Source organism: Octopus sinensis, linkage group LG10, assembly GCF_006345805.1.
Source record: "Octopus sinensis linkage group LG10, ASM634580v1, whole genome shotgun sequence".
NCBI lineage: Eukaryota > Metazoa > Mollusca > Cephalopoda > Octopoda > Octopodidae > Octopus > Octopus sinensis.
Window position 1 is genome coordinate 38864801 of NC_043006.1, and position 27444 is coordinate 38892244.

General features: G+C 36.7%; 1 protein-coding gene across 1 annotated transcript in view; it reads right to left on the bottom strand.

Annotated features, from left to right (window-relative positions):
* LOC115216355 (pikachurin) overlaps window positions 1-27444 on the bottom strand; it is a 700561-nt gene that overhangs the window by 393496 nt on the left and 279621 nt on the right. Inside the window, exon 2 of the mRNA XM_029785606.2 lies at window positions 6106-6219. Coding sequence (XP_029641466.1) covers window positions 6106-6219 — 114 coding nt within the window. The remainder of the gene's footprint in view (window positions 1-6105; window positions 6220-27444) is intronic.

Genomic DNA, 27444 nt, shown 5'->3' on the forward strand with positions numbered 1-27444 from the left:
TGCAGCCATGCTGGAACACTGACCTCAATCGAACAAATTGGCCCCAGGACTTATTCTTTGTAAGCCTAGTGCTTATTCTATCAGTCTCTGTTGCTGAACTACTAAGTTATGGGGATGTAAACACACCAACATCGGTTGACAAGATATAGTGGCAGTACAAACACAGCCCCCCCCCCTACACACATATATATACACACAAAAGGTTTCTTTCAGTTTCCATTCACCAAATCCACTCACAAGGCTTTGGTCAGCCTGAGACTATAGTAGAAGACACTTGCTCAAGGTGCCACGCAGTGGGACTGAACCCTGAATCATGTGATTGGGAAGCAAGCTTCTTACTACACAGCTAGTCCAATATATATGACAGGATTCTTTCAGTTTCTGTCTACCAAATCCACTGACAAGACTTTGGTTTGTCTGAGGTAATATTTGAAGGCACTAATCCAAGGTGCTATGCAGTAGGACTGAACCCCAAATCATGTTCCTTTTTACTTTAGGTAGAAGGTCCAAAATTTTAAGGGAAGGGGAAGTCAGTTATATCGATCCCCCAGTGCTTCACTGGGACTTATTTTAGAGCCTTTGAAATGATAAGAGGCAAAGTTGATTACAGCAGAATTTGAACTCAGAACCTTAAGACAGATGAAATGTTACTAAGCATTTTGTCTGGCATGCTAATGCCTCTGCCAGCTCACCTTATTGAGACACACGCACATGTATGCACACACATGCATACATACAAGCACACACCCATACACATACATACACATGTACATAGATACATATATACATACATGCATACACATACATGCATACATACATATATACATACCTACATGCACAGACACATACATACACACAGATACATACATATATACATACATGCATACACACATACATACATGCATACCTTATTCAATGAAATCTTGATTATATTTACATACATAAACATATGAGCATAAACATATACATATATATGTATAAATATATATATATGTGTGTGTGTGTGTGTGTGTGTATGTATCTGTATGTCTGTGTATGGTACGTGTTCTACTCTTGACACCATGTGATGGTCTTAAGCGCATGTTACTGACATTCAAATCCTGTGTAAACATTGGCTGGGGGGGGGGCGAATATCACCTTGCTTGGAAGCAGATCAGTGTCAGCCACAGGATGGGCATCTAACCATAGAAAACTTGCCTTAATGAATTCCACCTGAGCCACACACGGAAAATTAAATGGGGGAAAAGGTAGTGATGGTGATGGTGGTGATGCAGGTGATGGTGATGATGATGGTGGTGGTGGTGATGGTGGTGGTGATAATGGTTGTGACAGTGGTGATAGTGATAGTGGTGATGGTGGTCATGATGCCAGTCACCAAAGGTAGCAACATGCAAGCTTCATTTAGAATAGTTCAATCAATGATAGAATAACAATGCTACTTTTTCAAAGTTTACATTGAAGACCATTCTTTTCTATAGCAGTGAGGCTTTGATGATAACAAAACCACAAACAGAACAGATAGAAGCTGGACAGCATGTGTCTTTATGATCAAACTGAAAGTTCTAGAAGGTAAAAAAAAAATTATAATGAATGACTAATTGCAAGATCAAAGACTTATTCAGTCCATAGCTTTTTATGGCAGAGAAAAAATATTATTCTAATTGGATATGCTTTACAGTGACCAAACAAACCAACTGTACCACAGACCACCCCTTTTGAATTATAAGAAAGAATCTATAGGATCTTATGAGTTTGGAGAAGTTTTTATGAAAGACATTATCTGCCATTAATTTGGATCTAACCAGATGCAATATTTGATTCAGTGAAGCTGCTGACCATTGTATGAACAAGAACCAATGGCCATAGAGAACTGGCTATTATTAAGAACACATCTCTTATGTTGTAGATTACATGCTACAGAAAGAGAAAAGGCTGATTTTCTTTGTTTTAGAGAAATGTAAATGATAACACCCACATCTTTTTTGTTTTTGTTTTTGTAACAAAATGGTTCCATCATTGTCAGGGTACAACATAATCTTTATTTCACAAACATTATCCTTTGTGAAACCCTGTTCGTTAAAAACAAAAAAGAAATGGTATTCCATTGGTTTCCAGTTGATTGGATCGATAGAACAACCTGCTTGTGAAATTAGCATGCAAGTGGCTGAGTACTCCACAGACACACGTACCCTTAATATAGTTGTCAGGGAGATTCAGCATGACATACAGAATGTGACAAGGCTAGTTATTTGAATTATAGGTAGATCTCATTTTTGCCAGCTGAGTGGACTGGAGCAATGTGAAATAAAGAGTCTTGCTCAAGGACACAGTGCACCACCAGGAATCAAACTCACTAACCAAACACCCTAACCACTAAGCGACATATCATTGTTCCTGTTCATTAACTGAATTCTTAATTACATGAGTACTTGAAATATATATATCATCATCATTGTTTAAAATCCGTTTTCCATGCTGGCATGGGTTGGACGGTTCAACCGAGGTCTGGGAAGCCAGGAGGCTGTGCCATGTTCCAATCTGATCTGGCAGGGTTTCTACAGCTCGATGCCCTTCATAACGCCAACCACTCTGTGAGAGTGTAGTGGGTGCTTTTTACATGCCACCGGCACAGGCGCCAGAGGAAACTGGCAAATGGCCACAATCGGTCAGTGCTTTTTACGTGTCACCAACACGGATGCCAGTCAGGCAGTGCTGGCATCAGTGACATTCGGATGGTACTTTTTATGTGCCACCGGCACGGGTATCTCAAATACAATTTCCATTTGATTTTTATTTTGATGTTGGTGTTGACGTACTTGACTCAATAGGTCTCCTCAAGCACAGCAGGTCACTCTACGATCCAAGATTAGCACAGCAGGCCATCCTGCAAACCATGAACTCACTTCATTTGTCGGGTCTTTGCAGTCACAGCATATCTCAGAGGTCTCTGTCTTTCGTCATTTCCTCTGTGAGGCCCAACGTGCCACCGGCACAGGTATCACAACTACAATATCCATTTGAATAGATATATGAATAGAAGAGTAATCCATTTCAAGCCATACTCAGACTCCACACAAAGACAGAAAATGTTTTATTTGGCCATCCAACCATAGCAAATACATAAATACATACATTTATGCATATGTCTGTGTTTGCGCAAGCGCAAACGTGCATTTTTCTCTTTATTTTGCTTCTGTCAATCCATAGTTACAGTTTTAGCAAAAAATACGGGGATAATTATTATTTTCTATATAAAATATGAAAATTTTCAAGCTATATTACATGTGTACCTGAACATTAACGAAGTACTTGTACATGTGGTTGCAGCCACTTAAGTGCATGCATAATCTACTCATAGATGTTATTCAAATTTCAGTCTGTTGGTTGAATACACTTGTATTGTACAAGCGTTTATCACTCATAATCCGATTTTGTATAGCTGTCTCCATATAGTGACCTCATTTGTCATTCCATCTACTGAAAGTCTTGTGACTTTGGAAGAATGGTGATGTGTGCAGACCTAACCTGTTGAAAGCATGCAGTTAGAAAGCAGTGAGACTAAATAATCATCTGAAAGGTGATGGAAAGTCAGAAATGCCATTGACAATGTGCAACCACAAGAAAACGGCAATCTGCAGGGAGAATGGAACACTGTCCCTGAATGTTCTCTTCTGTTTTTCATTAGTTGAATTCTTCCTCTGAAGAAGGAGCTAGTTTCTTACAAAGATACCCAGTTTTATCATTGGAATGTAGATAATGAAAATAGTGTTGTTTTAAACTTGAGAAAAGTCTTGCATACCTTTACTGTTCCACTTACAGATTGTATTTGCATGTATGTATGTATGTATGTATGTATGTATATGTTTGTGTGCGTGCATGCATGCATGCATGTGTGTATGCATGCATGCATATATGTATGTATGTATGTATGTATGTATGTCATTTTTCAGTTCTATTTCAAGATTTCTTGCTAATAGAGAAAGAGCTGGTTTTTAACCTAGATCTAAGGCTCCTTCATTGGAATTTCAACATTAACAAAAGGGTATTTTTGAATGTATGTATGTATGTATGTATGTATGTATGTATGTATGTATTTGTATGTTTTATGTATGTATTTTCATGCATACTATTGCATATCTAGACATGCTCATATGTATTTAAATGATAAACTTCTGGTAAGTTTTACAGATTTTTACAGTTCCAGTGATGGATTGGATCTGTAGTCTTTGAATCAGATTTCTCCTTTCTGGTTTTGAGAAGCCTAATCTCTAAGATTGGTATATGTATATACATATGTATGTATGTATGTAAGCATGCATGCATATATGTATGCATGCATGCATGTATGTATGATAAATATTTGGAAGATATTAGCCCTCTTGCTGAAAAGGGCACAAAAATGTCTGTCAAGTGAGCAGTGTGATGGTATTTACTTCTCAATGGCAAGTCTACTCAACCATAAATGCTGTTACAGAAACACTCATTATATACCAATATGAGGATATCCAGCAGAATCTCTCATTCAACTTGTGTAACAGAATCAGTAGGGCAACCAGTGGACTCCTGTGGCCATTATATATCTCAACCTCAAGATCAAGAGCGAGGGAACATATTTAACCGCTTTGTTCAAGTCTCCCTTGACCTCAAGTGGCCTGAACTCTTTACATGAACACCACCCTGTACTTAACTCCATGTCCTCCTACATGGCCTTGCTATTTGCTTTTGAGCCAAAAATTAACTAACTAACTAACTAACTAACTAATTACCCCAAAATATATATTTATTTATTCCGACATTACTCCCTTCATTTTAAAGGAAGAAAATCCTAGATTCTTTGAATTCAAGAGGTTTATTGAATCTATTTATATGGAGAATACAATTATAAATATAAAAGGGATAAAACAAATGCAATTAAATAAATTAATATCTTCAATGTGAAACAAAAGGATTTTTCTAGAGACTTTTTCATTTCAGGTTTTGGATGTTGACATCTTAGAAACCAAATTCTTAGTAGTTCAAAATGACGTGAGATCTCCTAAACACATTGGATAGATGCAGTGTTGCCAGAAATTTTTTTTTTATACAGGGTGTTCAAAAAGTTTCTCTGCTTGTAAAATTAATGTGCAAGTGGCTGAGCATGCAACAGACTTTTGTACCCTTAACGTAGTTCTCGGGGAGATTTAGCGTGACACAGAGTGTGACAAGGCTGGCCCTTTGAAATGCAGCTACAACAGAAACAGGAAGAAAGAGTGAGAGAAAGTTGTGGTGAAAGAGTACAGCAGGGTTCGCCACCACCCCCTGCCAGAACATCATGGAGCTTTAGGTGTTTTCACTCAATAAACATTCCCAACGCCCAGTCTGGGAATCAAAACCGTGATCCTACAACTGCAAGTCCACTGCTCTGACCACTGGGCCATTGTGCCTCCACATAGAGAAGTAATATTATTACAAGGGCTTATTCAACATGAGATAAATTGAGAACAAAGCAGAGTGAACAATGTGACTGCAAAATGCTGAAAGTACAAATGCTGCTGGGTTGGACATGTTACAAGGGTCACGGATGACAGGGGAACTCATGCAGTTACTGAGGGATATCCAAGGGATCAGAAAAAGTCACTAGGAAGGCATCTATGAGGATGGAAAGGCACTGTAGTTAAGCAATTTGGGTTGAGATGGAAAAGAATGGTGCAACCAAGACAGAATTGGAAGTGCATTGTGACCAGCGGTGTATAACAATATTTGATGGTTAGGTCAATACTGTGACTAAAATCACAACGTTGCCCCTAAATGGGATACCACACGATTGCAGAGTAACTTATTTACAGTCAAGTGGACTGGGGCAATGGGAAATGAAATGCTTTGCTCAAGAACACAGAACACTGCCTGGTCTGGGAAATGAAACCATGATCTTGTGATCACGAGTGCAATACCCTAAGCACTCAGCTACACACCTTCTCATGTGATATACATAGCATAGAGTTTATTCATATAGATAGTGAAGTTTCCTTTTGATACCATTTCTTATAAATAAATTGTGTTTTCACGGAGGTAGATTGTGAAAATTGCTCTGACAAAAGATATTTAGGAATAAAAGAAGGGACTTACGTGTGCAAGAAAATCCATCGCTATTGAGATTGTAACCCTCATTGCAAGCACATAAGTATCCATGATATGATTGGATACACTTTTGCTCACAGGATGCCAAGCTGTCACAGGACCCTGAAAGGAACAAAGCATAGGTGTCATTAGAACATGACATAAGTATAGACATACATACATACATACATACATACATACAGAGAGAGATATATATTTAAGTCGCAATACATGGAGTCAAGTAATTTATTGTTAAATATAAGAATATAATTTATCTTCATGTTTTTAAGCTACGAAACAATTTGTCATGATATTTGAATATATTATGGCTAAATAAAATTTCACCAAACTATTTCTCTGTCATTTACCACTTTAACTTTATAAATATATATATATATATATATATATATATATATATATATATGCACACACATATATTATAGCTTTTCTTTTTGGCTGTTTATTATATATATATATATATATATATATATATATATATATGTATGTATTTATCATCATCATCATCATTTAATGTCCATTGGACAAGCTGGAAGGCTGTACCAAACTCCAGTCTGATTTGGCAAGGTTTCTATGGCTGGATGCCCGTCCTAACACCAACCACTTCAAGAATGTAATGGATGCTCAATGTGCTACTGGCAGTGGTGCTATTTGTGTGACACCAGTATCTGCCATGACTGCAATTTTGCTTGGCTTGATTGGTCTTCTTCTCAAGCACGACATAGTACCAAAGGTCTTAGTCAATACCTCTGTGAGGCCCAAAGTTCGAAAATCATACTTCACCACTGTATCCCAGGTCTTCCTGGGTCTACCTCTACAACAGTTACAGATCGGCACTTTTTTTATACAGCTGTCCTTGTCCATACACATCACATGACCATACCAGCACAGTCATCTCTTTTGCACACCGCATCTGATATCTCTAATGCCCAACTTTTCTCTCAAGATGCTTACACTCTGTCGAACATGCACACTAATATTGCACATCCAGCGAAGCATACTGGCCTCAACAAAAATTCTGTCTAATGACTTAATGTAATATGTATGCACAATGACATATGGTCAGCTCTTCTTGAAAAAACTGTAAGGGATTTTACACAGTATTTTTAAATTCTTTATTTATTATAGCGATTCTACAATTATGTTTTTATAATTATGTCTGAATTTATAAATTACATGCTTTAAAGTGACACCATTTGTTTTGCTTGCTCATTCTCTTTTCCTAGTATATAAACACACATACATATATATATATGTATATATGTGTGTGTGTGTGTGTGTGTGTGTGTGTGTGTGTGTGTTTGTATATATTTTGTGTGTGTGTATATATAAATATATATATATTTGTGTATGTGTATATATATATATATATATATATATATATATATATATATATGAAACAATTAAAAGAATTTATTTTCTGTTGAGACATTATCTATCTTTTCAATTCAATGTACATACAAGAGCTGGCATCATTCCACCTGAAGCCATCCCATTGATGTTGCATTCATCTTTAAAAAGAAAACATAGCTGATTTCAATTTGCTGAGCTCATATGCAGACACTGCCACACACATCATCATCATCATCATCATCTTCATTATCACTATTTCACAGATATATTTATTCCTTCTTTTTTCTTTTGTTTTTTTTTTTGCTTTGAATACACAAGTTTAACACTGGCAGCAATCACCCAATAAATACATTTGTTCCAATGACGAACGCCGTTGATTTAATACAAGCTACATTTCACCTTTCCATCAACATTTATCAATGAAATTCAATTATATTTGCTTCGTATACAGAAATAGTTTCATTAACCATAAACATTTAGTAAAGTCTTTACCACTTTTCATTTCAATGATTTTGTTTGAACCAAAGCTGCCAAATGAAAGGACCTCTCTGTATTTTATATCATTTGCTAGAAACAGAAGCCAAATCCAGACACTTTTCTTTCTTCTTTCTTTATTGGTTCTTCGTAATTATTTCCTTGTCTTGTGCCATTATATGTACGACTTGACACTGCTATTTGTCTACATTGTCAGTTCACAGTTCCAGTGCTAGATAAGGTAAAGTTATGTTTCTGAGTCATGCCGACAGATAAGGGCAGGTTTTCCGGTTTCCAAAGTGTGTATATTCCCCACCAGGATGGGACACCGAAGCATCGCAGAGTTACTCCCTTTTGCCAGCTGAGTGGACTAGAGCAATGTGAAATGAAGTATCTTGCTCAAGAACACAATACATTGCCCGGCCCAGGAATTGAAACCACGATCTTACGATCATGAGCCCAATACCCTAACCACTAAGCCAGCTCCAGTACTTCAGGGATATAACTAGAATGTCACAGTAAAGGATTATAAGACAGATTCTTCTACCCTAGGGCTCAAGGCAAGAGACATTGGTATAGAACCAAGAACGAGATTGTATCCATAGTCTCAGTTGATCACACTTGACAATCCAGTCAGAGAGTGTAATGATGGTTGCTTCTGATAGGACCTTATGAAGGAGGGGCCTAGAAAACTCTCCCTCCACAACCCCACCAGGAATAGTGGGTAGGAAAAATGAAGGAATGGAGTGAACACTAATATATAATAATAATGATTCTGGTGCATTTGTTTGGTGTCATGCAAAGGAAATAGTGTAGAACTGGTGGTGTGGCAGTTCTTCATGTCTGAAGATCATGAAGAAGAATGGTTAGCCTCTGAGTCGCTCAGAAAACCAATCCTTAAACAACAAGCTTTGGTGCACTTATATAGGGGTCATGACAATGAATCTTTCCTTTTCTGGTGTTTCCACAGCTGTCATTCTGCTCTTCTCAAAATTGCTTGCAGAGGTCTGGGGGCATTCTTATCACAACTTGAGATCCCCACTCTGTGTGTGTGTGTGGGGGGGGCATATCCCTGCCCTGGTGTGTTGGAATTTTAGCTCATCTTATTGTTGTTATTATTATCAAGGGCAATATAAATAATTGATAGCAACAGCAATAATAATATAAGTGGTTGCATACCTAAATTAGCCTTATATAGCCAGATAATTAAAATTCATATCATAAAGACACACGAATGCACCTGCCTGCTAGATATAAGAGCTAAAACCCTCATTAAACCACCAATAATAACACTGAAAATAACAACAGAAAAGAACAGTATTTGGGCAAACGGATCAAAAAATATCCGTCACATACCTCTATAGTAGATTGCTATATTTTTCAGTTCTATATTTAAGAGATGAGGAATTATGTACATTATTTACATTTGACAGATATTTGTCCTGATCTTGTTTGTTGTTAACAAAACATTTTGGCTGATATACCCTCCAGCCTTCATCAAATGTCTTGGGGAAATTTCGAACCTGGGTTCTTGTTCCAAAGGTATTTTTTTAATGTTATTATCATTATTATTATTTAGGTCATTGCCTAGAATCGAACTCGGAATCTTGGAGTTAGTAGCCTGCGCTCTTAATCACTATGCCATAATTGCACATAGGCACATGGCATACTGGTTAAGAGTGCAAGTTACTAACCCCAAGATTCCGAGTTCAATTCCAGGCAGTAACCTAAATAATAATAATAATGATAATAATAATAATGATAATAATAACAACAACAACATTGAAAAATACCTTAGGAATGAGATCCCAGGTCCAAAATTTCCCCAAAACCCCTGATGAAGGCTGCAGGATTTATCAGTTGAAATGTTGTGATAGCAACAAACAAGATGAGGACAAATATCTGTCAAATGTAAAAAATACTATATATTTCTTGGTATTAGTATACTTGTTTGCTAAATACTGTTGTTTTCTGTTGTTATTGGTGGTTTAATGGGGTTTTTTAATTCTTATGTCTATCAGGCAGGCACATTCATGTGAATTATATATATATATATATGTAGAAAGATATATCAAAAGGAAGTGTTATAATACTATTCCACAGCCATTCCAACAATCCAACATACCTCCATCATCAGCTGCCCCATGGATATCATTATGGTTTCAACACCTTATTTAAATAACGATCATTTCAAGTAGCCAACATGTAATATATGTAATTATGTACTATTTGTGTATGTCCCACTGATGAGGCAAAGTATATTTTTATACAGAGCCAGAAATACGGATCTGAGATTATCCAATAATTTTTTTGCTAGATTATTTGTCCATTTGTTTTTTCCCCTTCTGCTTTATGAATAAATGATGTGGTTTTAGAATCAAGTTTTGACTGCTATCTCTAGCATGGTGGTATCTCCTAGATATGCTTAATTATAATTTTAATATATCAGTTATTGAATACAATTACAAAAGCGCTACTAATAGTTTCATGTTTTGAGATACATTAAATTGACAGATTTATATAAGATGCTGTGTGTCTCCAAGCAACCTTTCAGGATCAGTTCATAATGTTAGATGTATTTAAAAAGCCGGATACTGGTCGATGAGAAGACAGGATAAAAAAAAAGGGAAGAAAATAATGTGAAGAAGGCTGATGTAAAAATTGAAACAAGAGAAAGGAAAATAAAAGTTAGAGAATCAGGGTCTTTGTCCTCTTTGACTGTAGAAACCATAATTAATGTATTAGGTGTGAAGAATAATGTAACAGAATGGAGGCCAAAGTCTGTAAAAATCCGAAGTGGGTGATGTCCTCCAGTTCAACAAAAGAAGCATCCTTTTAATGTCCACGTTTTCATGCTTGTCTGAGTCAGATAGAGCTTTATTGAGGTAGATTTTTCTATGGCCAGTTGACCCCACTACTGACACCAAACCATACCTGTCTCAAAGCAAGGTAGTATTTCTTCATATCCAAACATGCTTTTGCAGAATATTGGAAATAAATGTTAATTCCTTTGCAACAATCTTGCAATGCAAAGAAGACAAGCAGACACAAAAACATACGTACACTCAGTTTCCATCTACCAAATCCACCTACAAGGCCTTGGTTGGCCCAAGGTGTCATGCAGTGGGATTGAATCTGAAACCATGTGACTGGAAAGCAAACTTGACTCTAAAACCACATTAAATGTTCATACAGCACCAGGAGAGAAGACAAAAGGACAAATTATCCAGTAATTTTTTTGCTAGTTTATTTTGTCTCTTTGTCTTCTCTCCTGGTGCTGTATGAATATTTAATGTGGTTTTAAAGTCAAGTTTTGACTCCTATTTCCAGCATGGTGGTATCTCTTAGATACCCTAAATTATAATGTAAATATGTGTTTGCATGAGCGGTTGGTGATAGGAAGGGCATCCAGGTGTAAAAATCCTGCCAAAACAGTCACAGAAGTTTGGTGCAGGCTTTTGCCTGGTCACAGCTTTTGTGAAACCATCCCATCCATGCTAGCATGGAAGGCAGGCATTAAACAATGACGATGATGATGAAGATGATATATATATAGGGAGAGAGAGAGAGAGAGAGAGAGAGAGAGATAAAGACAGACAGATAGACAGAGACAGAAAGATAGATTAGTACAAACCCTCTTTCCCATTTTCCCTCTGTCTCTGTCTCTCTCTCTCTCATTGTCTCCTTTCACCTTGCCCACGCATCTGTCTTTTTACCACTCTCCTTCAATCTTCTAATTGGATTATATTACAAAGCTTCACACACAAAAGCCAGTATATAGTAGCCTTTCAGGCTATAAATATCAATTACAACTGCTTACATTAGCACTTTAAATTTACATGCCCCCATGATAGTTGCATAGGTAAATAATTTCATGCACTTCTGCTGGTGAAAGCAAGTTGCTAGCATAAAATACGCAGAGAAACACTTGTAAAAGTGTGCATCCATCTTTAGCATCAAGCTTCCCTTTATATATCCTCCATACACAGTGATTTAGAGTCCGAAACAAACTATATAATGCATTCTTGTACTTGCATGCAAATAAATCTTTGCCCATATATACATACATACATACACACACATACATATAGATACACACACACATATACATACACATGCATACATATATATATATATATATATATATATATATATACATACATACATATGTATATATATATATATATATACACATGCATATATACACATATTCATACATATATACATATACACACACACATACATATAAATATATATATATATACACACACACATATACATACACACATATATATATACATGCACACAGATACATACATATATATATGTATATGTATACATATATACATAAATACATATATATATATACACACACACACACACACACACACTTTTGTACATATAAATGAATGACCAGCGCCTACTATGTCATGAATATTTTCAGAAATATTAATGTCAACAAGGAACAATCTAGAAATAAAATAATAAATATAAATAAATAAATTGATAAATAGATAAAGGAAGGAAGGAAGGATGGCAATGGAGAGTGGAATAAGAAGAAAAAATATGGAAAGAAAGAAAGAAAAAGAAAGAAAGGAAAGACAGAAAGATGTGGAATTGCAACGATGATTGGAATATTGGAAAGATAAGGCTTGCTGACAAATGATTGAAGTCATAAATATTCACAAGATTGGGAAGAAAATAGATAGAAGTCAATTTATCATGTCCATCATCTTTATCGTCCCCATCATCACTGCCACCACCACCTCTTTGTTATTATTAATATCATCACTGCCATTGTCACCAACACCACCTTCCACCATCGTGACCACCATCAATACCACCACCACCACCACCACCACCAGCACCACCCTCATCCACCATCATACCATCCCACCGTCACCCTCCTCCTCATCTTTACTATTAGCAATATCATCACTGCCATTGTGGCCACCACAACTTCACCACCATACCACCATTATCATCGTCATCATCATTATCATCATCATCACACATCATCGTTTTTATTACCACCATCATCAACTTCACCCCCCCCCACCACCATTACACTCCACCATCTCATCACTATTATTAATACAGCTACCACTATCACCACCACCACCATCACCACCACCACCACCATTGTCACCACCACCACCACCACCACCACCATCACCACCATCATCATCATCACCACCATCACCCACCTCCACTTCCACCACCACCAACATCAACACCATCATCAAAGTTGGTCGCTATTAATGTTTCTATATACAATTTACTCAGCCTGTCAGCATGAGCTAATCAGGTCCATTCAGCTGCGAATAAGCTTTTCCTTTGCCGCCTCATGCAGTGCATTGACGCCATTCAAACCAATGCAGATAATGCTGCAGGCTAATCTATAAGCTTTCAGATTAAAGTTGACCATCTTGGATTATCTAATCCAACGGAGAAGATTCTAGAATTTTCTAGGTTACTCATGGTCTGGATCATTTCCGCTTCACTTCATCTCTTACTGTCTTTTTCTTGTTTCAGTCAATTGACTGTGGCCATACTGGAGTACTGCATTCATGAATTTTTATTTGAATGAATCGACCTCCAATACCTATTATTTATTTATTTACGTTTTTTAAGTCTGGAAATAATTCTGTTGGTATCTTTTGCTGAACTGCAAAGTTACAGGGATGTAAACACACCAACACCGGTTGTCAGGTGGCTGTGGGGGACACAAGAAACACACGTGTATGTATGTATGTATGTATGACGAGCTTCTTTCAGCTTCCATCTACCAAATCCACTCACAAGGTTTTTGTCAGCCTGAAGTTATTGTAGAAAACACTTGTTCAGAGTGCCACCTGATGGGACTGAACCCAGAACCTTGTGGTTGGGAAATGAACTTCTTAACACACAACCAGGCCTGTACCAATACAAAAATTTCTAGAATGATATTGTACCCCTTCTCTGAAACATATCAACCCTTTCATTATTCTATTTATTTTGAGATGCTCTATTTCCTTCAATTAATTTTAAATATAACAAAGAATTTAGTAAAATAACGTAGTTATCATTCAGCTAGTGTTAGGAACATAAATTGTGACTAAGGTTTGGTGGAAGATTTTTAATCAAAACTTTTGAAAACAAGACATTTGTATTCAGAGCCAGAGATGATTTCAGCTGGGTTGTTATCAAAAGGGTTAAGAATTGTTTCTCTATTATATATTTTAACACTTTTGTTACCATATTTCTGTTGAGCAGTTCTGTGTTTCTTTCAATTAATTTTAAATATAACAAAGAATTTAGTAAAATAACTTAGTTATCATTCAGCTAGTGTACTTAGAGCCAGAAGTGGTTTCAGCCAGGTTGGAAATAAAAAGGTTTAGTTAATCTGGATAAATATAAATTGGGGTCAGGCTAAACTAGATCAGTTCAAGTTTCTTTTTATATCAAACAAACCACAAACAATGAAATAAGCTGCATATGGTTGCTCTGTTTGCTAGAAATAGTAACCAATTTCCATCAAATTATATTACATTATATGTTGAATAATATGGTCCTAAATTCACTTGTGGTTAAAAAAATCTTGCTTGGTAACCACATGGATTTTGGTTCAGTTCTACTTCATGGCACCTTGGATAAGTGACTTCTATTATAGCCTTTGTGAAGGAAACTGTGAGGAAGCTCATCATATACATACATATACATACACACACACACACACATATAGATAGCTAGATATACATATATACATTGTTTTTGTATTTGGTTTGCATGTGAATTTGTGTGTTGAAGCATATTTTATTGTCTGAGGATAGTCATTCTTCTCTTAGTAACTAATTACTTAACACACACACAGGTTCGATTTCCATTCATTTACTTATTTATTTTTTCTAAAATTTTCGATGTATCTTGCAACTTTTTCAATAATTGTTGACAAATGCACAAACGAACTTCTGTGTGTGTGTGTGCGTGTTAAGTAATAAGGCACTAAAAGGGAATGACCCTCCCCAGACACAATAAAATATACATTTATATATAAATACACACACACACACATATTCTTGCATACTTATATGTATGTGTGTTTGTGTTCATCCCCACCACTGCTTGACAACTGCTGTTGGTTTGTTTACATTCTCATAACTTTGTGTTGAACTAAAAGCGATCAATAGAATAAGTTACAAGCTTCAAAACAACAAAAAAGAACGGTTCAACAATCAATAATTCTTTGAGCAAAACCCTTCAGAGTAGTGCCCCAGTGTAGCCACAGACCAACGACTGTTACAAATAAAAAAATAAAAAATACTAAACAATAAACAAGTAATTTTCATTAGTTTCTGCCAAAACTTGGTAAATCTAATTAAATGTAATTTATTTCTGCATAATTAACTCGATTTGGTATTGGATTTCTGGTTTTCAAAATCATTATCATCTGTTATGAAGAATACAATGTTATACCCTTGGGAGATAATGAACTAAAACAAATAATGGGTTTTGTCTTGTTTTTATTTATGAATTTATTCCTTTCTTTGGTGATAAGTTCAGTTCCCACCCAAAGATAAATTAGCGTTCCTAATGTGACAAAAAATATTACCATAGGCTCTTTTCTTTTTTTTAGATAGTTACTCTCTCTTTTACTCTGTTACTTGTTTCAGTCATTTGACTGTGGCCATGCTAGAGCACCACCTTTAGTCGAGCAAATCGATCCCAGAACTTATTCTTTGTCAGCCTAGTATTTATTCTATTGGTCTCTTTTGCCAAACTACTAAGTTACGGGGACATAAACCACACCAGCATCAGTTGTCAAGTGATGTTGGAGGGACAAACACAGATACACAAACATATACACACACAGATATATATGTATATATACATATATACGATGGGCTTCTTTCAGTTTCTGTCTACCAAACCCACTCACAAGTCTTTGGGTGGCCAGAGACTATAGTAGAAGACACTTGCCCAAGGTGCCATGCAGCGGGACTGAACCCAGAACCATGTGGTTGGTAAGCAAGCTACTTACCACACAGCCACTCCTACACCTATTATCATAGCTTCCTTTTTTTTCTTTTTAGATAGTTACTCTGTAATTTTAACCACTCAAAATGTATATCTATCTGAAGGAGGAGCTGCTAATTAATAGTTACAGTAAAACAGTATATTTATTCTAAAAAGCCATACATCATCTTCACCATCATCATCTGCTTATGAGCTGGACAGTTTGACTGAGGACTGGCAAAGCCGGAAGGTTGCACCAGGCTCCAATCTATTCTGGCAATGTTTCTGCAGCTGGATGCTCTTCCTAATGCCAACCACTCTGAGAGCATAGTGGATGCTTTTTTTACATGTCACTGGCACAGGGGCCAGTCTGGTGGCACTGGTATAGACCATGCTCAAATGGTACTTTTTATATTCCATCAGCACAGGAGTAACTCAGGCGGCTCTAGCATCGACCATGCTCAAATGGTACCCTTTATGTGCCACCGGCACTAGCATCAGCCATGCTCGAATGGTACCTTTTACGTTCCACCATCACAGGAGCCACTCAGGTGGCACTGGCATCAACCATACTCGAGTGGTGCATTTTACGTGCCACCTGCATGGGTGCCAGTCAAGGAACACAGGCATCAACCACAACAATGATTTCACTTTACTCAACAGGCCTTCTCAAGCGTGACACATTGCCCAACAATTTAAGGGTACTTCTATGCAGTTCGGAAGCATATAAGACACTAGTTTCATATTTAGGCACAAGGGTAGCAAATTTGAGGAAGGAGTCAAGTCGATTACAATGACCCCAGTGTGCAACTGGCACTTATTTTACTGCACCCCGAATGGATGAAAGGCAAAGTTAGCCCCAGTGGAATTTGATCTCAGAATGTAAAATCAGAAGAAATGTCACTTAGCATTTTGTCTGGTGCAGTAACGATTCTGCAGGCTAGCTGCCATAGAAGCAAATAAAATATTGAAGTAAAATAACAAGCAATGAAGATGGAGAGCTTCTAATGATGGTAAAAGGGGAAGTTAAGTAATCTTTATGTATTTCAGGCTCAAAGGCCCTTCCTAAGAAGTGAACGGCTCAAAGAAATGTGAGTTTATGTAGATTCTTCCATGCTGACTGCTGAATGGGTAATATATAAAGTTTACATAACTTCCCCTTTTCACATCGTTAGAAGCTCTCTGTCTTCAATATTTGATATAAAATATTGTTGTCAAAATATTGTCGTCAAAATATTGTCATTAAAATGTTCTCATCAAAATACTGTCATCAAAATGTCAAAATATTGTCATCAAAATGTCAAAATACTGTTATCAAAATATTGACGTCAAAATGTTGATAAAGGTTCCTCTTTTCAACACAGAATGAAGGTGGATGGCTTAATGGTTAGGGGATTCAGCTCATGATCGTAAAGTCATAAGTTCAATTCCTGGTGGTGCATTGTAGTCTTAATACTTTACATCACACTGTTCCAGTTCATTCAACTGGCAAAAATGAGTTCTACTTGTAATTCAAAGGGTCAGTCTTGTCACATCCTGTGTTAATGCTGAATCTCCCTGAAAACAACATAAAGAATACACATGTCTATGGAGTGCTCAGCCATTTTCCTGTCAATATCACGAGCAGGCTGTTCAGTTGATCAGATCAACTGAAACTTTTTTGTCATCATATCTGACAGAGACCCAGGGTTTCTATTAGAACATAAACGTAGAAGCTAATTTCTAGTCATTATCTATCAGATACCAAATGCTAAAATATCTAAAATCTTTTGTCAATTAATTTCCATTGACCTGTGCCATTCTCTGCCCATTATTCAAAAGATGGTCATAGGGGCTGAGGGTTTGGACCCTCAGGCACCTTCTCCATAGGGTCCTATGAAAAGCAGCCATCATTACACTTTCCTGCTGGATTCCTAAAAGGACCAACAGAGACTATGGATATTGTCCAACTATCTCATTTTTGGTCTACCCCCAGGTCTCAAGCCAGTTCGTTTGGCTCAAAGAATCCATGTAGTGATTCTTCCCTGCAACATTGTAATCACATATTTATAGTACCAGAGCTGTAGTACCTCAGAAGTAGCAGCTTAAACAGAAGAGACTCCCTGATCATTGAGCTTTGCACCCTGTTGGATCAGGCTAGGGTTTTTATTATAATGTAATTCTTGTCATTTAAGGTGAAGTGAACGACCTATAAAAAGCACCTACTACACTTTTGGAGTGGTTGGTGTTAGGAAGGGCATCCAGCTTCCCAAATCAGACTGGAGCCTGGTGTAGCCTCACGGCTCACCAATCCTCAGTCAATCCATCCGACCCATGCCAGCATGGAAAGCGGACGTTAAATGACGATAAAGTAGGATAACAGAGACTTCTCCTACATAGTTGTGAGATGCATGTCTGATTATTTTAGCTGATAAAACTTGTCATTCTGAACTTTACTCTTTACTTGTTTCAGTCATTTGACCATGGCCATGCTGGAGCACCGCCTTTAATCGAGCAAATTGACTCCAGGACTTATTCTTTGTAAGCCTAGTACTATTCTCTCGGTCTCTTTTGCTGAACCCTTAAGTTATGGGGATGTAAACACACCAGCATCAGTTGTCAAGCGATGGTGGGAAGACAAACACAGACACACAAACATATACACACACACATACATACTTTCAGTTTCCATCTACCAAATCCACTCACAAGGCTTTGTTTAGCTTTGTTCAGCTTGAGGCTATAGTAGGAGACACTTGCCCAAGGTGCCATGCAGTGGGACTGAACCCAGAACATGTGGTTTGTAAGCAAGTTACTTACCACACAGCCACTCCTACGCCTATAATTACTTAAAAATGGGTCATTCACTTCACCTTACATGAAAAGTATTATATTATGATATTATGTTACAGAAGCGCAGGCGTAGTTATGTGGTTAGGAAGCTTGCTTCCCAGCCGTGTAGTTTCAGGTTCAGTTCCACTGCATGGCGTTCTCTCCTATAGACCTGGATTATTGTCTGTGAGTGTGTGTGTGTCTGTGTTGCCTTATCTTGATAATACAAGTGATGTTCTTCATTTCCGGTCCTACATGAATATTATTATTATTATTATTATTATTATTATTATATTATTATTATTATTATTATTATTATTATTACTACTACCTTGCTTGGAAACAGGTGAGGAGTGGTGAAAGGAAAGGCATCAGACTAAAGAAAAACCTGCCTCAATAAATTCTGGCTGAATCATTCAAGCAGGGAAAAGTTGACCTTAAATGGTGATGAGGATATGATGATATATATGTGTGTGTGTGTGTGCGTGTATGTATGTGTGTGTGTGTGTGTTTATATGTGTATATATATGTATATATGTGTGTGTGTGTATTTATATAGCTAGATAGATATTAGATATATAGAGATAGATACTATATATATATTATATAGTATCTATCTATATATCTATGTATATCTGTATATCTATCTATATATTTATCTATATTGTAGTTATCTATCTATATACAGCAGCTATCTATCTATCTATCTCTCTCTATATATATACACACATATATACACATATAAACGCACATGCTCACATGCACACACACACATATATATACATACATATACACATGCATTTGATATAATATATATAAGTTCACTTATAACTTGCAAGATGTTTCATTTTGGAAACGGAATAGGTTCATCTGGATCATCAGAGTTTCAGATATGACAAAGCGATAAGATTTGCTGTTCACTAATGGGGTTAAAAGGGCCAAGTATGTTTGATTGCATTCGTGTATTTCTAGGAACATTAAGGAAGGAAAAAGGGAAGAGATTAGATTAAGTAGGGTAAGGTAGAATGAGTCACCAAGCTTGAAGTTTATGTACACAGGAAATGAGATACATAATAAATGAATTGAAAAAAATAAACACAGGTAAACAACTGATCAGGTATGAATTGGTATCTTTGTTTATAGATAAAAATCAAAGTAGTTGAAAAAAACAAGCAGATTCATTTAGTCATTAATATATAATTAGTATAGTTTGCACTGGTGGAGGCACATGGTTTAGTGGTTAGGATGTCAGCATCATGATTGTAAGATTGTGGTTTCGATTCCTGGACCGGGCAACGCGTTGTGTTCTTGAGCAAAACACTTCATTTCACGTTGTTCCAGTCCATTCAGCTGGCAAAAATGAGTAAAGCTGCAATGGACTAGCATCCCATCCAGCTGGGGAACACATGAACACATACACCATAGAAACTGGGAAATCGGGCCCATGAGCCTGGCTAGGCTTTAAAAGGGTGTATTTATTATTTTATTATTATAGTTTGCACTGAGTGTACATAAACAAGCAATAGATAAACTGTAAAACTAGAAATAAAGTGTACCATATGAAGTATATGGAAAATACTATAAGGATGATGCCACAATATATATAGGAGAACTGGCTCATAGTTTAAGTGCAAGAATTGCCGATCACTATTGAGAAAACAAGGAAATGAAGCAAGTATTCATACTCTATCGATATGTTATACAGAAACACAATGAATCAATAAAAAGTATAGAAAGAAGTATTTTTTCCAGACACCCAAAAGAACCAACGTTAAGACAGATTATAAGGGCTGTACAAAGATAACAAGGAATTACTGGCCACACCACATGTTCAATAGGAAAAATGAAAGGTCTAAAACTATATGCCCTTTATCAACACACACACATAAACACACATATACACACTTATGTTGGCAATAAAAAAGGAAGTAAAATAAACTAACAAATAAATAAATGGGAACCCAAACCAGACTTTGTCATCAACTCAGAAAAGCTTACTTTAGAGGGGTCACATAACACAGTAAATAGAAAATTTAAATCCTTTAAAAATCTATAAACATATCAACCCCTTAGCTTGCTTACTAACCACATGGTTCCAGGTTCAGTCCCACTGCGTGGAACCTTAGAAAGTGTCTTCTACTGTAGCCTCAGGCCGACCAAAGCCTTGTGAGTGGAGTTGGTAGACGGAAACTGAAAGAAGCCTGTCATATATATGCATATATATACATGCATATATATATATATATATATGTATGTGTATGTATATGTTTGTGTGTCTGTGTTTGTCCCTCCAACATCGCTTGACAACCGATATTGGTGTGTTTACATCCCTGTAACTTAGTGGTTTGGCAAAAGAGTACAATAGAATAAGTACAAGGCTTACAAGGAATAAGTCCTGGGGTCGATTTGCTTGACTAAAAGGTGGTGTTTCAGCATGGCAAGCCAAATGACTGAAATAAGTAAAAGAGTAAAAAGAGTTTTCTGAACTGCTAAGTCACATGGACATAAACAATTCAACTCTAGTTATTGAATGGTAGCAGGAATGATCCTCTCTCACTACTCCATCTGACGTCTTCCTGGGTCTACCCCTTTCACAGGTACCCTCCACAGTTAGAGCTCAGCACATCTTTATGCAGCTGTCCTCATCCATTTGCATCACATGACCAAACAAGTGCAATCTTCTCTCTTGCACACAACACCTCTGTTTATTAATTTGGCTACTTTCACTTTCATAGGTTGTTCAATTTATGGTCATTGTTTAGGACCAGGTCCAGCCCTAACCAAGTGGACTGATGATCGAAAGCATTCCAGTAGTGACCATCCTGTCTTTTTAATTAATTGGCACTAAGACACCTCCCTCACTACTATACCCACCCCCTTGTCAAGGGGACTGCAAGTTACAGTAATACCAATGCATTAATACACATAATGTGTGTGTGTGTGTGTATGTGTGTGTGGCTGTTTGCATGCATGTGTGTGCGTGTGTGCATGTGTGCATCTGCATGTCAGTGTGTGTGCCGTATCGCTGCTTGACAATTGGTGCTAGTGTCTTTACATTCTTGTAACTTAGCTGTCCAGCAATCGTGACCAATAGAATAAGTATGAGACTTAAAAAAAAATTACTAGGATCAATTCATTTGAGTAAAAATTTATTAAAGCATGGCACAGTCTAATGACTGAAACAAGTAAAAGATAACAGATATCTATACACACACACACACATACATACGAGTTGGGCTTCTTCCAGTTTCCATCTACTAAATCCACTCACAAGGCTTAGGTCAGTCCGAGGCTATAGTAGGAAACACTTGCCCAAGGTGCCACAGAATGGGACTGAACCCGGAACCATGTGGTTGGGAAGCAAGCTACTTACCACACAGCCAAGCCTATGTCCATATATATCTATATACACATACATAATATAAATATGTATATATATATATATATAATTGTGTGTGTGTGTGTGTGTATATATATTATTAAATATATGTGTATATATATATATATATATATATTATATATATATATATAATATATATATATATATATATATATATATATATATATATATATATATATGATTTTAGTTATTGTCAACAAATGTACTCTCCGTTAATGCCAGCTAATCTCATTAAATAAATTGCCAAGTTTCCATTTATAACAGATTCTTTATGAAATTAATCTCTTAAAGAATTATAGTTATATTTTACAGTGTTCACTTTGATATTTTAATCTGATTCTACACAGAATTTCTTACGTCGCTCCTGACTCATCCAAAATTAATTAAATAAGTTTTGATGTTCTTTCATTATTCTAGGTAATCTCATTTTGGTAATCGTGTACAATATCGTTGAATTCTTTTAAGTTGGAGCAGTTACATTGTGCTCATTGCATGAAGTCTGTCTTTTTTTTTTGTTTTTGGTTTTTCAGAAGATGATGCACTTTAAAAGAATTCATTTAATTGTGGTGTTCTCCTTGTTTTCCTCCTCCTGCTCCTCATCATCATCATAATCATCACAATCATCATCATTATCATCATCATCATTGTAATTGTCATTGTTGTCATCATCATTGCCATCATTGTCATCGTCTTCAACATGATCATGATCCTCATCATTGTCGTTGTCATCATGACCATGTGCATCGTTGTCATTGTCATCATCCTTGTCATCATCACTGTCATCATCATCATCGTAATCATCCTTGTCATCACCGCCATCATCATTATCATCATCATTACTGTCATCATCATCATCATCATCCTCGTCATCATCATCAGTGTCATCATCATCACCGTCATCATCCTCGTCATCATCATCAGTGTCATCATCATCAGTGTCATCATCATCATCACCATCATCATCCTCGTCGTCGTCATCATCATCATCATCATCACTGTAACCATCATCATCATTGACATCATTCTCATCATCATCATCATCGTTGCCGTCGTCATTTAATGTTCACTTTTCAAAACCAGAAATTGGCCAGACAGAAATTGTTGCTGAAGCAGATTTTTCTGTCATCAGATGCCATTCCTGCTGCTCACCCTCACCTGTTTCCAAGCAAAGAATTTATTTCACTTGGTGAAACACATGGTTAGACTTGTTTTCCATGTAAGGAATGGTATCCAGGTGGAGAGAACCATGCCAAAGCTGACATGGAACGCAATGCACCACAGACACTTCGCTGAATCCTGTCAAACTGTCCCACCCATGACAGCATGCAAAGCAGATGTATGATGATGATGAGGGTGGTGATGATGAGTGTGATGGTGATGATGAGGGTGATGGTGATGATGAGGGTGATGATGAGGGTGATGAAGATGATGATGGTGGTGGTGATGATAATGATGATCAGGTGACTGATGACGAAGGTGATGATGATGATGGTGATGATGATGATGAGGGTGATGATGATGATGATGAGAGTGATTGTGATGATGATGCTGAGGGTGATGGTGACGATGATGATGTTGATGATGATGATGATAATGATGATCAGGGTGACTGATGACGAAGGTGATGATGATGATGGTGATGATGATGATAACGTATGTGTTTCTTTGTGTTTGTCTGCTCCCCAAACCTTCTTAACAATCGATGTTAGTTTGTTTACACTCCCATCAGTTAACATTTTAACCCTCTAGCATTCAGATTATTTTGTCAAAAACAATACTTATTTATTCCCATTGTTTTGAATTAATCATGCATTATCTCATAGCTTTGATATGGCAACGATGTGACTGTATATATGTTTAGAATGACATTATAGGATGGGCCTGAGAGGCTGGATCTGGCCAATTTGAACATAAAACAGACAGAATTTTTGGGCTAGATATGGTCAATTTAGATGCTATAGAAAGGTACCAGACTTAAAAAATAAGTCCTGAGATTGATTTCTTCAACTAAACCCGACAATAATTGTAACAAGTGAAGGATAAAAATTATAAGATTCAGTACATTATCCTTTAACTTCATCATCATTGTTTAATGCCTGCCTTCCATGCTGGCATGGGAGGAATGGTTTGACAGGAGTTGACCAGGCAGAAGCCTGCACCAGACTTCTGCAACTGTCTTGGCAGGATTTTTACAGCTGGATGCTCTTCCTAACACCAACCACTCTGCAGAGTGGACTTAGTGCTTTTTACATGGCACAAGCACAAGCAAGGTCAGTTTTGGCAAGGGTTTTATAGCTGGATGTCCTTCCAAATGCTAATCACTTTACAATGTGGATGCTTTTTAAGTGGCGCCTGCACAGACAGGGTCACCAAGTACCATGCAAGACAAAACATTCATTTGAGAGGGAACGGGGAATTGGAGGAGGTGATCATGCATCCAGATGATGAAACGTTGATGTCAGACAGAGAGACAGAAACAGGTGTTTTGCTGTAGAGGAGATAATGAACTTCATGCCAATGGTCTATTTGAGTTACATCCCTTGGTTTATTTCATTTTAAGTTGTTGGTAAGCAGAGAAAAATATTGTTTTCTACTCTAGGCAAAAGGCCCAAAATTTTTGTGGGGAGGGGGCTAGCCAATTAGATCGATCCCAGTATGCAACTGGTACTTAATTTATTGACCCTGAAAGGATGAAAGGCAAAGTCGACCAGAGAAAAATATTGCTTAAATAGTAATTGTCTAGCACAGCATGTCTACCATCGAAAAAACACACTTTTTTACAAGTTTATTTCCAACTTTACGTATGTCTTCTTCATCTTTAATATTTAATCTATATGTTCAAATATGAATCTGAATTTACTTTAGCATATTACTTTTTTCATTTGATTTTATGAGGAACTTCAGATTCATCAGGATTTCTTTACTTAGAGAGCGTGTTAAAAAATCCATGATTATTAACAAGAGAATCTCAGTCAATGACGCTATAACACTTTTATGATTAATGTGCGAATGTTGGGAGAAAAATATTAAGTGTTTTATTTTCGTCAGATGTAGAGTTGCAGGCAAGAAAAAAAAAAACAGAAAAACTGGTTTGCTTGCTTGTATGTTGGATCTCATAAACATTAGGACTCAAAATAATTTGTTTTATGCTTACATTTCCAGTGTTAAAGTTAGAGTTTATTAGCAGGTAATTTATAGCCATTTTAGTGGGAGCTAATAATAGAAGTATTATTTAGCTCCTTTCTACCCTCCAGGGTGTTGATCCATTTTAGAGGCAATCCATGAACAACCTTTATTATAACCCTTCTTTAAATATAAAGCCAATCTGTTCATGTAGCTTTTTCAATCAATTTATTATGAGCTTTCCTAATGTATATCATGCTAGAATCATAAGTTGATATCAGTTCTTTTTCCATCTTATTCATTTAGCTTCACTTTGTGACATCAAGTAGTGTTTCATTTCTCTCCTTCTTTATTATTATTATTATTATTATTATTATTATTATCATCTCTTTTTTTTAGTAATTGTCTATAACATAAAATCTATGGAAGTTTGTCTTTGGGTATTTTTTTATTTTTATTCAACTTTGTTTTGCATCCTACCCACTCCCGTATAATGGCGGACATATTTGTCTGCTGATATATTTATTTAAATACTACCAAATACTAGTATGGATATTTCCTTTGAGCTGCATTCTTTCACTACAGCAACAAATCTGTGTTTAATGTTTTTTAATACGTTTCAGATAACCAGTACATAATGGGCATCTCTCATTTCCCTTCCCATAATTTTGAAATCTATTCATTCTCCTGCTGTCATGCGCTTCGCCATTATTTCATCCTTAAATCTATCCATGTTTTTATATGTATCACTTCATCTGTTATAACAGCATCTACAAAGATAACTGACACATAATTTTTCTAGTGGATAATTGGTACATAATTTATTACTTTATCTAAGCTACAGCAGTGAATCTTTGATGTACAATACTAAACACACTCCGATAATTCACCATATTTCTATGCCACTAAGACTCCAATAGTACTTTTACCAAATACATATATATAGGCGCAGGAGTGGCTGTGTGGTAAGTAGTTTGCTTACCAGCCACATGGTTCCGTGTTCAGTCCCACTGTGTGGCACCTTGGGCAAGTGTCTTCTACTATAGCCTCAGGCCAACCAAAGCCTTGTGAGTGGATTTGATAGACGGAAACTGAAAGAAGCCTATCGTATATATATATATGTATACATGTATATATTTGTGTGTCTGTAGTCCCCACCATCGCTTGACAACCAATGTTAGTGTGTTTACATGCTCATAACTTAGCAGTTCAGCAAAAGAGACTGATAGGGTAAGTACTAAGCTTACAAAGAATAAGTTCTGGGGTCAATTTGCTCATGGCCACAGTCAAATAACTGAAACAAAAGAAATATATACAAATATATACATATATATATATATATATATATATATATATAGAGAGAGAGAGAGAGAGAGAGAGAGAGAGAAGGGAGGGAAGGAGAGCCTGGTAAGGGTGTGTGGTTAAGAAGCTCAGATTGCAATGACAGGGTTTCAAGTTCAGTCCTCCTGCATGGTACTTAGGGCAAAGGTCTTCAACTAACCAAAGCCTTGTTAGAGAATTTGGAAGGCTGAAGTTCCGTCCAGTGCATAGACATGTGTGAGGCACAACACTCCAAAGGTGCCCCCTGTTTATGAATTTGGCTACTTTCATTTTCATATGTTTGTGTAATGTGTTGTGGGGCTGTTTAACCCCAGGTCCTGATTATGCAAACCTGGCAGTGACCATCCTATCAATTTTTTATTTTTTAATTAAGGACCATTCTGACCAATATGTCCTTCATTTTCCAAAATGGTAGGGTGCAATTTGAGTGTGACAACCTATGCTTAAAGGCATTCCAGTCATGACCATCCCAACTTTTTAAGTGTATCAAGGGCTGATTCAGACAAATATGTTTTTTCTAAGACAGAAGTATGATTTGAAGGAAATATGGCTTCTCATTATCACAGTAAGTTTAATGTCTATTTCGCCATGCACACATGCATCAGATGGAATTTTTACCGAGGCAGATTTTTTTATTGTTGGCTGCCCTTCCTATCACCATCTCTCACTTGTTTTAAGGCAAGGTAATATTCCTTATGATCAGACATGCTTTTACAGAAGACTAGAAACAAACGACGTAAACACACCAGCATCGGTTGTCAAGCGATGTTGAGGGGACAAACACAGACACACAAACATATACACACGCACACACATATATATATATATGATGG